The 12,380-nt window shown below is 53.5% G+C and overlaps 1 protein-coding gene across 1 annotated transcript in view; it reads right to left on the bottom strand.

Moving 5' to 3' along the window:
• MICOS10 (mitochondrial contact site and cristae organizing system subunit 10) overlaps window positions 1-2,219 on the bottom strand; it is a 38,691-nt gene extending 36,472 nt beyond the window's left edge. Inside the window, exon 1 of the mRNA XM_002716006.5 lies at window positions 1,669-2,219. Within this exon, the coding sequence (XP_002716052.1) occupies window positions 1,669-1,753 (85 nt within the window). The 5' untranslated portion in view covers window positions 1,754-2,219. The remainder of the gene's footprint in view (window positions 1-1,668) is intronic.
• Between the last annotated feature and the right edge of the window lie 10,161 nt (window positions 2,220-12,380).

Consider the following 12,380-nt stretch of genomic DNA (forward strand, 5'->3'; position numbering starts at 1 on the left):
TAGGCCCACTCATGAGTGGAAGGCAGTCATCCACGGCACAACACCGACATCAACAACCACAACCACCATCTCCTGACTACACACCAAAGGCCCGGCAGCACCATGCTAAGCAGCTTGTGTGTATCTCTGTCCTTCAGTTTTCTTAATCCCTGTAGGGGATCTCTTTATCCCCACTTCATCACCGAGAGAGACGTCACCCAGAGCTACAAAACCAGTGAAGACAGGGTAAAGACCCAGCCGGGGTAACTCCAACTCGGCTCTGTCCACCCCTGAAACACTGGCCATATCACATCTACGCCTTAGAACTTTCTCTCTTAAACACAAGCTGTTAACAGTAACAAACTCTGTAGTGGGGGGAGGGGAGAGGTCACGTGTAGAACAGCCCATTTCCAAAGACTGGCCCGGACTCATCCAAGCCTCCCGGCGACCCTGTGAGGTAGTATTGCTACTGTCTTACAAACGAACACAGGCAGAGGCTCGTCCACCCCCCACAGGGTAAGTACTGGATTCGGGGATGCTGTGGCACCTGCGATAACCCACTTCATGGACTCGCTCATTCTCAGCAGTTTTTATTAAACATTCTTCCGCAGGGCTGGGGACCGTGCATCCCGCCAAGGCAAACACGGGCAGGGCTCTAAATTCAACAAATCTAGAGCAGGCTACTTTTTAGGTTGATAATTCTGTACGGCCCACACATGACACTGAAAGTTTCCAAATGGCCCTTGGCAGAGCCCTGCGGGGCAGCGAGGACAAGGCAGTGCATAAGCCAGAAAACACCTCTGCTCTCGATCTTATTTCCCAACATTTTCATACAAGGACACGACCCTCAATCCTCCCGCATACCCCAGGAAAGTCCAGACAGAAACGCCAAATCTGCATAATAAAGACTAGTATGAAAAAGAAGAGCACGGGCCTGGACCGAAGCGGGGTTAAATTCCCCACCTTGCCGCGCATTTCATAACCTGTAAGAAGACCGTTCGTGGAGGAGGCATCAGGCTGGGCGCCCGGCACGGAGCGCTTCCCCGCCGCCAAGCGCGCTCCCCCTGCCTCCGCGCCCCGTCCCACGCGGCGAGGTCCCCAGTTGGTGTCGTCACTGGCTGAGCACGTGTGAAAAGGCTACTCGGGGTGCAGTCGGAGCTGCACGGCGACCGAGCTCGCTCGCTCGCTCTCTCCAGGGCAATTCGCATTTCAGATCCCCGCCGGCCCCGGGCCCCGCTGAGCGCACCGGGCTGGCGAGTCGGGAAACACCGCGAGCCGTACCGGGGCCCCGCGCGGTCTCCAAGGCGAGGGCCTCCTCCAAAGGGCACTTCTGCACCAGCGGGCCAGCAGGGTCACCCCCGGGACCCAGCCGCGCCCCGAACCCCGGGGAGAATTCCCAGTCGCGCGCCGGAAAGCGCCAGCCATGTTTCCCCCTGGAGACCTCGGCGACCCCTCCTCCGGGTGCAACCCCAGGTCTACACCTGCAACAGCTGCCCTGGGTCGTCCGGCCCGCGCCGCCCCGCCGCCGCCCAAGTGACCTCCGGTCGTGCGGGTTCAGGTAGGTCGCCCTGGCCGGAGGGGCTGGGCCAGGCCGGGCGGCCCGACTTCCCGCGCTCCTGCCACCAGGCCTGGAGCTGGCTGCCCCGCTCCGTTCCGGCCCGGGCCTGCCAGGGGCGAGAAGCCCCTTACCTATCTTCACGACCGTATCCGCCATGCACCGGTCCCACTTCCTGCCGATGTCTGACTCGGACATGTTCCCCACCCGCGGCTCCATCTTCCCTTACGGCCGGCCCCCAGACTCTCCGACTCCGGCAAGTCTCGCGAGAGTCGGCCGCGGCTCCCGGCCTGGCAGGCCGGCGCCGCCGCTCCAGATATCGCGAGATGATCCGACGGCTTCCGTCGCTTCCGGTTTTCGTCGTTGGTCGTCAAGGTGACGGTTTGCTTGGAGGCCGGAGGTGACCCTGACCTTGGAGCTCCGCCTAAAGGTTGCGAGGTCTCCCGGGTGGCCGCCCGAACCCTGTCTGGACGGCGTCGTGCCCGGAAGTCCCTGGACGCGCGATAGAGGCGTTCGCTCACCTTCGCCGTGTCTACGCGCTAGGATTAATTCCCTGCCGCCCCCGACCGACACACCGCTCTGGCAAAGGCCGTTGCCAAGCCAAACGGACGCGGTTTTGACCCCTGAGCAGCATTGGACGCAGCTGTTCCTCCACCTGGCCGCCCCCCAGCTCCCTTCCTCCTCTGGCTCCTCCGGGCCTGCGTTTCCTCCTGCAGCTGTTGGAGGAATGTGGGTTCCTAAGGCTGCCTGCGCTCTGCCGTGTGCGTGTGTGTGTGTGTGTGTGGAGAGAGAGAGTGCAGGGTGTGTGTGTGTGTGTGTGTGGAGAGAGAAACTCCAGCCAGTGCCTTCGTGTGTGTGTGTGCGTGTGTGTGTGTGTGGAGAGAGAATTCAGGGTGTGTGTGTGTGTGTGTGTGTGTGTGGAGAGAGAGTGCAGGGTGTGTGTGTGTGTGGAGAGAGAAACTCCAGTCAGTGCCTTCGTGTGTGTGTGGAGAGAGTGCAGGGTGTGTGTGGAGAGAGAATTCAGGGTGTGTGTGTGTGGAGAGAGTGTGCAGGGTGTGTGTGTGTGTGTGTGTGGAGAGAGAGTGCAGGGTGTGTGTGTGTGTGTGTGTGTGTGTGTGGAGAGAGAAACTCCAGCCAGTGCCTTCGTGTGTGTGTGTGCGTGTGTGTGTGTGTGTGTGTGGAGAGAGAATTCAGGGTGTGTGTGTGTGTGTGGAGAGAGTGCAGGGTGTGTGTGTGTGTGTGTGTGGAGAGAGAGAGAAACTCCAGCCAGTGCCTTCGTGTGTGTGTGGAGAGAGTGCAGGGTGTGTGTGTGTGTGTGTGTGGAGAGAGAGAGAAACTCCAGCCAGTGCCTTCGTGTGTGTGTGGAGAGAGTGCGGGGTGTGTGTGTGTGTGTGTGTGGAGAGAGAGTGCGGGGTGTGTGTGTGTGTGTGTGTGTGGAGAGAGAAACTCCAGCCAGTGCCTGCGTGTGTGTGTACGTGTGTGTGTAGAGAGAGTGCAGGGTGTGTGTGTGTGTGTGTGTGTGTGTGGAGAGAGAGAGAAACTCCAGCCAGTGCCTTCGTGTGTGTGTGGAGAGAGTGCAGGGTGTGTGTGTGTGTGTGTGTGTGTGTGTGTGGAGAGAGAATTCAGGGGGTGTGTGTGTGTGGAGAGAGAGTGCGGGGTGTGTGTGTGTGGAGAGAGAATTCAGGGTGTGTGGGGGGGGGGGGAGAGAAACTCCAGCCAGTGCCTTCGTGTGTGTGTGTGTGGAGAGAGAGTGTGGGGGGTGTGTGTGTGTGTGTGTGGAGAGAGAATTCAGGGTGTGTGTGTGTGTGGAGAGAGAGAGTGCGGGGTGTGTGTGTGTGTGTGGAGAGAGTGTGCAGGGTGTGTGTGTGTGTGGAGAGAGAGTGCGGGGTGTGTGTGTGTGTGTGTGGGGAGAGAGAGAAACTCCAGCCAGTGCCTTCGTGTGTGTGTGTGGAGAGAGAATTCAGGGTGTGTGTGTGTGTGTGTGTGGAGAGAGAGTTCGGGGTGTGTGTGTGTGTGTGTGTGTGTGTATATACAGCCCCACCAAGAAGCAGCTCTGACCGTGTTACTCCAGGCTAGGGACTGTGGGTGACTGGCGGTGACCCCTCCGTGCACTGGATCATCCAAACTCCAGCCGGCGCTCGCTGCAGGAAGCTTGCTCTGATGGCGTGGAGCTGCACCCCGGGCATTTGTACCACAGATCAGCACGTGCCTGTTTTCTTGCCTACACAGAAAGTGATAGAAAAGTAACGCAGGTTAGCTTTAGAAGTTTGTTTTATCTGTAGCCAGTATGTTGTGACTAGCACGAAAATTGACAAAGCATTCTCAAAAATTGAGAAAATGGTTGAAAGCTATTTTCTGATTGAATAAGTCACTCGTTAACAAGTGAAGTTGTGACGTATCTGTTCCTCGTATTATTTTTGTCTGACTGGTTAATGTAAGTGACATCAGCCAACATTCACATCAGCGCTACACTTGCTCTTCAATTGTAACATTAGGGCCGGCGCCGCGGCTCACTAGGCTAATCCTCCACCTAGCGGCGCCGGCACACCGGGTTCTAGTCCCAGTCGGGGCGCCGGATTCTGTCCCGGTTGCCCCTCTTCCAGGCCAGCCCTCTGCTGTGGCCAGGGAGTGCAGTGGAGGATGGCCCGGGTGCTTGGGCCCTGCACCCCATGGGAGACCAGGAAAAGCACCTGGCTCCTGGCTCCTGCCATCGGATCGGCACGGTGCGCCGGCCGCAGCGCGCTGGCCGCGGCGGCCATTGGAGGGTGAACCAACGGCAAAGGAAGACCTTTCTCTCTGTGTCTCTCTCTCACTGTCCACTCTGCCTGTCAAAAAAAATAAATAAATAAAATAAAAAAATAAAAAAAAAAATCAATTGTAACATTAGGCTGGCCACAAATATATTTGAATTTGGTGAAATCAAGGAAAGCATTTTGGGGCCCGCGCTGTGGCTCACTTGGCTAATCCTCTGCCTGCGGCGCCGGCATCCCATATGGGCGCCGGGTTCTAGTCCTGGTTGCTCCTCTTCCAGTCCAGCTCTCTGCTGTGGCCCGGGAGGGCAGTGGAGGATGGCCCAAGTGCTTGGGCCCTACACCCCATGGGAGACCAGGAGAAGCACCTGGCTCCTGGCTTTGGATCGGCCCAGTGCACCGGCTGTGGCAGCCATTTGGGGAGTGAACCAACGGAAGGAAGACCTTTCTCGCTGTCTCTCTCTCTCTCTCACTAACTCTACCTGTCAAATAAAAAATAAAAAAAATAAAAAAAAGGAAAGCATTTTGTGAGAACCAATTGACTACATGGAATTTGCCCCAAACAGTATGTATTATAATTATTAGTAAGGTGTGTGCTATATATCCTTTACATCAGTAAGTCTTTAAAGATTTACTTATTTGAGAGGCAGAGAGACAGAAAAGGAGAGGAACAAAGAAAAAAATCTTCAATCTGTTGTTTCACTCCCCAAATGGCCACAACGGCCAGGGTTGGGTCAGGCCAAAGCCAAGAGCCTGGAACTCCATCCCGGTCTCCTACGTGGGTAGCAGGGACCTGCTGCCTTCCCAGGAACATTAGCAGGAAGCTACATAAGAAGCGGAGCTGCCCGGACTCCTATATGGGATGCTGGCTTTGCCAGCAAGGGCTTAAGCCACTGTGCCACAATGCCGCCCACAGTCAGTAGAAGTCTTAAAATAATTTTTACTTATTTTATTTAAAAGGCAGAGAAAAATCCTCTGTCTGCTGGCCCACTCTCCAAACGCCTGCAAGCGCCTGGCCTGGGGCGGGCCAGAGGGAAGAGTGGGGAACTCAGCTCAGGTTCTCCGACACAGGCAGCAGGAACCCAGGGACTTGGGCCATCACCTGGCACCTCCCAGGTTGTGCATTAGCAGAACGTTGGATGGAGGACACAGCACAAAGGGAGAGGGAGGGTAATTGGGAGGGCAGGCACCGCCCTAGGGAGGCGCTGTGGACTCGGCTCCTTCCTTGTTGGCTGCCTCCTTGCCTACCTCACTACCACAGTGTCCCTTCCTTCAGGACGCCTCCTGCGGCCACCCGTCTAGTTCTCACCTGAGCTATTAGGTTGTACTGGATTATTTGTGTGTCCTTGGGTTTGATTTGATAAACAGCAAATGGAGGCTGTGCCGTTTCTGTGTCCCCAGTGCTTAGCAGAGGGCCTGGTGTACACTGGATAATATGTTCATTGAATGGGTGCAGGATAAATGCTTGTCAAATGGGTGGAAAAATTAATAAATGAACGATTGAAATAATCGGGGGAAAAACGTCTGTTCTGGGGAAACCACGTTGTAGTCTGAGTTGGAAAAGAACAGAGAAGTTGACGTCTCTGGAGACCTGTGATGTGTCAGGAGGCACCAGGCCCCTCATGTGATTTCATTTATCCTCAGCGCAGGTTGAGGTTGGTGTCTTCACCAATTCACAGATTTGGAAATAGAATTTCAGAGAACTTGACGTGGAAGATGCAGAAAGCCCTGCGTTGTGCAGATCTGGAAACCGACAGAGGCAGTTTTATTGGATTCACGAGAGTCGTAAACTCTTGTAGAAGGTGGAGAGCAGATTACAAAAGCAATCGGAGGCAGATGATGCCGCATGAACTCTGGAGCCAGGCTGTCTGGCCGCAGAGCCCAGCCTTACCGTTCCTAGCTACGCGTCTTTCGTGCTTCCCGCCGTTCCTTCCCCGGTGTGGCGTTTCGCTGACTGCTGCACCCCCAGCCCTAGAACATTATCTCACACATCAGGTGTGCCTCAAAAATATTTATTGGTTTACTGAATAAAATGAACACACACTCAGGAGTTTTTATAGTTCTTGGAGAACAAAGATCAACACAGGCCGGCGCCGCAGCTCACTAGGCTAATCCTCCGCCTTGCAGCGCCGGCACACCGGGTTCTAGTCCTGGTCGGGGTGCCGGATTCTGTCCCGGTTGCCCCTCTTCCAGGCCAGCTCTCTGCTGTGGCCAGGGAGTGCAGTGGAGGATGGCCCAAGTGCCATGGGAGACCAGGAGAAACACCTGGCTCCTGCCTTCGGATCAGTGCGGTGCGCCGGCCACAGCGCGCCGGCCGCGCCGGCCATTGGAGGGTGAACCAACGGCAAAGGAAGACCTTTCTCTCTGTCTCTCTCTCTCACTGTCCACTCTGCCTGTCAAAAAAAAAAATAAAAAAATTTTAAAAAATCAATACAAGTGGAGAAAAATGTGTGTGTGTTTAAAAAAAAAACCGGCAATACATCCATTATAAAATTAGTTACAGTCAATATTATTATTATTTTTTATTTATTTATTTATTTTGACAGGCAGAGTGGACAGTGAGAGAGAGACACAGAGAGAAAGGTCTTCCTTTGCTGTTGGTTCACCCTCCAATGGCCGCCGCGGCCGGCGCGCTGCGGCCGGCGCACTGCGCTGATCCGATGGCAGGAGCCAGGAGCCAGGTGCTTTTCCTGGTCTCCCATGGGGTGCAGGGCCCAAGCACCTGGGCCATCCTCCACTGCACTCCCTGGCCAACAGTCAATATTATTAAAAAAATAGATTCCTCAGGGTGGATGTTTGACCTACTGGTTCCTAGCTCCCAGCATCAGCCGCCCCCCTCCCAGCAGCCAGGCCCCGGAGGGCCTAGCAAATGGGCCAGTTGCTGGGAGCTCTGTTTGCCTTAAATAAATAGGCTTCTCAAGCTTGAAGCTGTTACCACAGGGAGGAGGAAACTTGAAAGGGCTCTGTGCTGTAGACGTGGAATTGAAGGAGTTAGAATGACCTCATGGTGTTTAATAAACTTATAACAATAGATACAGAGGCCAGCACTGTGGCACAGCAGGTTAAACCTCCACCTGCGACACTGACATCCCACATAGGCACTGGTTCCAGACCTGAGTTCAAGTCTCAGGTTGGCTCTCCATTCCAGCTTCCTGCTTATGCAAATCCTGGGAGACAGTAGGTGACGGCTCAGAGAGGTGGGTCTCTGCCACCCACATGGGAGACTCCAGTTGAGTCCCAGGCTCCTGGCTTCAGCCTGTCCCAGCCAAGGCTGCTGCAGGCATTTGGGGAGTGAACTAACCGATGGGAGATCTCTGCCTTGCTGTCTTTCTCCCTATGTCTCTGTGTGTCTATGTTTACGTTTCAAATAGAGGGGCCGGTGTTGTGGTGCAGTGGGTAAAGCTAACACCTCTGATTCCAGCATCCCATATGGGTGCCGGTTCAAGTCCCAGCTGCTCCATTTCCAATCCAGCTCTCTGCTAATGGCCTAGGAAAGCAGTAGAAGACAACCCAAGTCCTTGGGCCCCTGCCACCCTTGTGGGAGACCTGGAAGAAGCTCCTGGCTCCTGGCTTCAGCCTGGCCCAGCCCCTGCCTTTGTAGCTATCTGGGGAGTGAACCAGGGGATGGAAGATAGTGCTCGCTCACTCTCTCTCTCCCTGTGTAACTCTGACTTTCAAATAAATGAATAAAGAAATCTTTTTAAAAATTCTTAGAAAAAACAATAGATACAGGTGCACACAGGTGTGCATGCATGTGTTTGAGTGTAGACATTTCCTGATCCTGGCTGCTATGATGGCCTGAAAGTAATGACACACCATTAGCAATAAGCAAGTCTAGATCTTAGATCTTAGCTTCTAAGAACCATTCTCTTTTAAAGGACCAGGGCTGGGGCAGAGAAAATACAAGATGAGCCTGGAAGATCTAAGTCACAAAGTAAGGACGTCCCGAAGGGTGACAGTAATGTTGAAATGTTTTAATAACTACACACTGCCTAAAATAGTGCTTGGCTCCTGTCGCTCCCCGTCTTCGTGGAGGAACGACACAGGAGCCTGCGCTGTTCTTTCGTCTGCTCGGCCCTTCCCGGGTTTGCTGCTGGTTCTTCCCGGGTTGGCTACCAACCCTTCCACCTCCGTGGAAGGGCGGTTCCCCCTGCCACATTCCCCACTTCCGCGGGGGAGCGGCACACCGCCGGCCGGCTCTCTCGGGGGCTGCACAGGTGTTCCTCTTAGATGTTCCCCTTAGATGTTCCTGGTGCATGTTGTCTCTCTCCTCCTTTATAGTCCTCTTCCGCCAATCCCAACTCGGCTGCCCACACGCCGAGTACGCTGCTCTCCTCCAATCAGGAGCAGGATCAGCTCCTGGAGGTCATCACTCAAGTTGGCAAGAGGCAGCTGCGTAGAAGCTGTTTTCTCCTCTCCCAGCGCCATATTGTGGGAGAGCAGATGCATAGAATAAGTCTTAATTCCCAGTAACTCAGTCCAGTCCGGGTTGCTCCCCACAGCTCCTAACTAGAATTTGGTGTAAGTAGTTATCTTTTTTTATTTTAAGATTTATTTATTTATTTGAAAGAGCTACAGAGAGAGAGAGAGAGAGAGACAGAGACAGAGAGAAAGATCTTCTATCGGCTGGTTCACTCTCGCGATGGCCAGAACTGGGCTGATCCAAAGCCAAGAGCCAAGAGCTTCTTCAGGGCCTCCCAAGTGGGTGCAGGGGCCCAAGCACTTGGGCTGTCTTCTGCTGCTTTCTCAGGAGCGTTAGCGGGGAGCTGGATCCGATGCAGAGCAGCCGGGACTTGAACTGGTGCCGTATGGGATGCCGGAGCCAGGGCCACAGGTGTGGCTTTACCTGCTGTGCCACTCCTCTCAGAAGTCTGGACCAAGTTGCATGAAGGTAGAAGTTTTCGTTTCAAAAGGGGAAAACCAAGAACAATATAGCAGGAGGGCCTGCCTCTTTACACTGGAGTGAAAAGAAAGAAAGCTGCCGCTTACCACTGGCTTTGGCCTCAACTGGTTCATCAGCCCAGCCTGAGCCTCTGTTCGGTTTGCCGGGTTGTAAACTGAGCCTCGCTGCCAGCACAGAGCAGAACGTTTTATAGCTCAGCACCTGCGAGAACAAAGCTCTTTCAGATGCAGGCGATTTTTTTCATACTTTCCCCTCAATTAAAAATCAATTCCTTTCTTAATAGCTGAGTCACATTTGTTGTTTCATCTGTTTGGTTCTCATGCCCAGGGGCCACTCCCCTCTTTTACAGGGATGGAAGTGTGAAATAGAGCAGGCACATGGACAGGTGCTGACAACGCAAGTGTGGCTCGGACAGCCTGCTGTCAGGTGGAGATGTCCCAGTGCCTGAGCAGCTCTCTCCCTGTCTGTCGCCAGATCGCAGCGACTCCCTCCCTGCCGGCATCACGCTTTTTTAGGGCTGAGTAAACATCCTTACACGGTATGGTGTGATTGTGATTAAATTGTGTGGCTTTGAACTTTATAGAAACAGAATCACACGACCTACAGTCTAGGGCATTCGACTTCTTTTTGGTTATAATAATAAATGTTTTCAGAATCATTCGTGATGTGTGTGGCTCTAGTTTATTCCATTGTTGTATTGTACTCCACTATATTCTATCCACAGTATGTTTATTCTTCTGACCTGACCTTGTGGCCCACAGTACGTGTATCCTGGCGCACACTGTCACATACTTTCATAGGACATATGACTGTAACCAAGGGGACAATAGTGGTGCTCTTTGCTCAGGATTGCCCGACTATCCCCAAATGATGGCACCAGCTTAACTCCTCATCGGTGGTGTAAGGCCATTTCTCTTACTACACATCTTCGCCAACAGTTAGGGGTTTATTCTTGTTTTTCATAAAGAAGCTTTTTAAATTTTTAAAGGTATTTCCATTTTATTTGAAAGGCAGAAAGAGAGAGAGAGAGAGATTGTCCACCCACTGGTTCACTCCCCAAATGCCCACAGCAGTCAGGGCTGGACCAAGTTAAAGCTAGGAGCCCAGAAACTCAACCCAGGTCTACCACATGGGTGGCAGGGACCCAAGTGCTTGGGCCATCACTGCTGCCTCTCAGGGTGCACTTTGGCAAGAAACTGAAATTGGAAGCAGAGCCTGGCTTTGAACCTGGGCACCCGGATGAAGGGATGCAACCCTAGAGGCATCTTACCTGAGTCAAATGCCTTTTAATTACACTTGAATATTGTCACCAGTCTGATAGGTGTGTCGTAGTATCTCACAGAGGTAGTCCTTGCTCTCCTGTGGGGTTAAGTTACCAGCCCTGAACTGCAAATACGTGATGTAGCAGGAGTGGGGATCCCCGCTGACTCAGAGTCTGAAAGAGGAGAGGAGACGCCGACAGAGACTTCACTGTCTCCATGCCCTACTCACTTGAAGCAGGTGTACAGGGTTGAAAATTGTCCTCCACAATGTGTGTCGCTTCCAGAACTTCAGAATGTGACCTCACTGGGCATTAGGGTGGCTGCAGACTAGTTACAACCAGATCACACTGATAAACAAGAAGACCCATGTCCCCGTGTGAAGAGCAGAGACACGGACACAGAGGGAAAATGGCCAAGGCGAGAGAGGGAGGTGGACTTGACTGTCACAGCTGCAAGCCAAGGTCCACCAAGGATGGCCAGCCATCCCCAGAGGCCAGGGAGAGGTGTGCAACTGATGCCGCCCACCAGCCCCTGGAGAGGAGCCAACCCTGCTGACACCTGGGTTTTGGGTTTCCAACCTTCACACCTGAGACAGACCACATTCCTCTGGTTGTAAACCCACTGGCCGGGTACTTGGTTATGACCACCTAGGGAATGCCCCCTGGAGCGTCCTGGGCTGGAAACTCACCGCGGGACCCCGGCCCTCCCCTGCCACTAACTGGTGGCTCGAGCAGTGCTTGCCTCCTCCTCTTGTGCCTTCGGGCTTCAGCCCGCTGGCAGCAGCTGCAGGGGAACCGGCCGTTCTTTCCTCTTGCTTCGTGAACAGCCCTCCCGTCAAACTCTCCTCCATGTCCCAGGTTGAGTGTGCCGCTGCCACTGCCAGGACCCTGGCTGCTGAAGCCTGGAGAGGCCTTTGCCCCAACCCCGTCCTCTCCAGCCACACGCCCCGGTGTCCTTCATGCTTCATAGGCAGGCACCTTCTCTGCTTGCTTCTTCCTCGTCCTGTTTCTCCCACCAGTCTGGAGGCCCCATGAAGACAGGGACCTCTCCCTTCCCAGTGTCTCCCACAGTGTCCAGTACAGTGAATGAATGAATGGATGGATGGATGAGACACAGCAATGATACCATTTTCCTCTTTTAGGTCTGCAGCACTGGGCGTGCCAGGTACTCAGGGGTGCCCAGTTGATGTTCCGTGTTCTCACACAGCCCTACCTCTAAAGCCAGAGGGGTGCAGTGTGGGACACACTTGTAAGAGCAAGAACCAGGGGCTGGCACTGTGGTGCAGCAGGTTAAGCTGACGCGCACTGTGCCAGTATCTTATATCACAGTGCCCATTGGAATCCTGGCTACTGGGCTTCCCACCGGCTCCCTGCTAATGAATCTGGGAAGGCAACAGAAGAAGTCCCAGGTACTTGGGCCCCGTCCACCATTGTAGGAAACATAGATGGAGTTTCTGGATCCTAGATTCGGCCTGTTCCAAATCTGGCTGTTGTGGAATGAGCCAGCAGATAGAAGACCTCTCTCTCCCTCTCTCTCTCTCTCTGTGTGTGTGTGTGTGTGTGTGTGTGGTGCTCTATCTTTCAAATAAATAAATAAATCATTCTTTTTAAAGCATAAGATCCAGAGGGGTTTAACTGTGGCTTTGTGGTCAGTGAATGTCCTCATTTGATCATGGAGCTTGAAAATGAGGAAAGGTTTTGAAAAGCACGTGTGAAGGTGGAATTTCTGCATTTCCTTCCAGCTAAAGCACTCAAGCTGCATAAAAATACATTTGGAAGATGGCATGAGATTGAAACACATAGCAGCCCTGAATTACTTGGGCATTAGAACGAGTCAATGTGAGTTTAAATATCATAGCTTGCATGTTCTGTATCTCAAAGGCCAACCCAAATCATAGAGTTGTCCACAACAGAGCTCCCCAGGCTCAGTTA

This window comes from Oryctolagus cuniculus, chromosome 7, assembly GCF_964237555.1.
Source record: "Oryctolagus cuniculus chromosome 7, mOryCun1.1, whole genome shotgun sequence".
NCBI lineage: Eukaryota > Metazoa > Chordata > Mammalia > Lagomorpha > Leporidae > Oryctolagus > Oryctolagus cuniculus.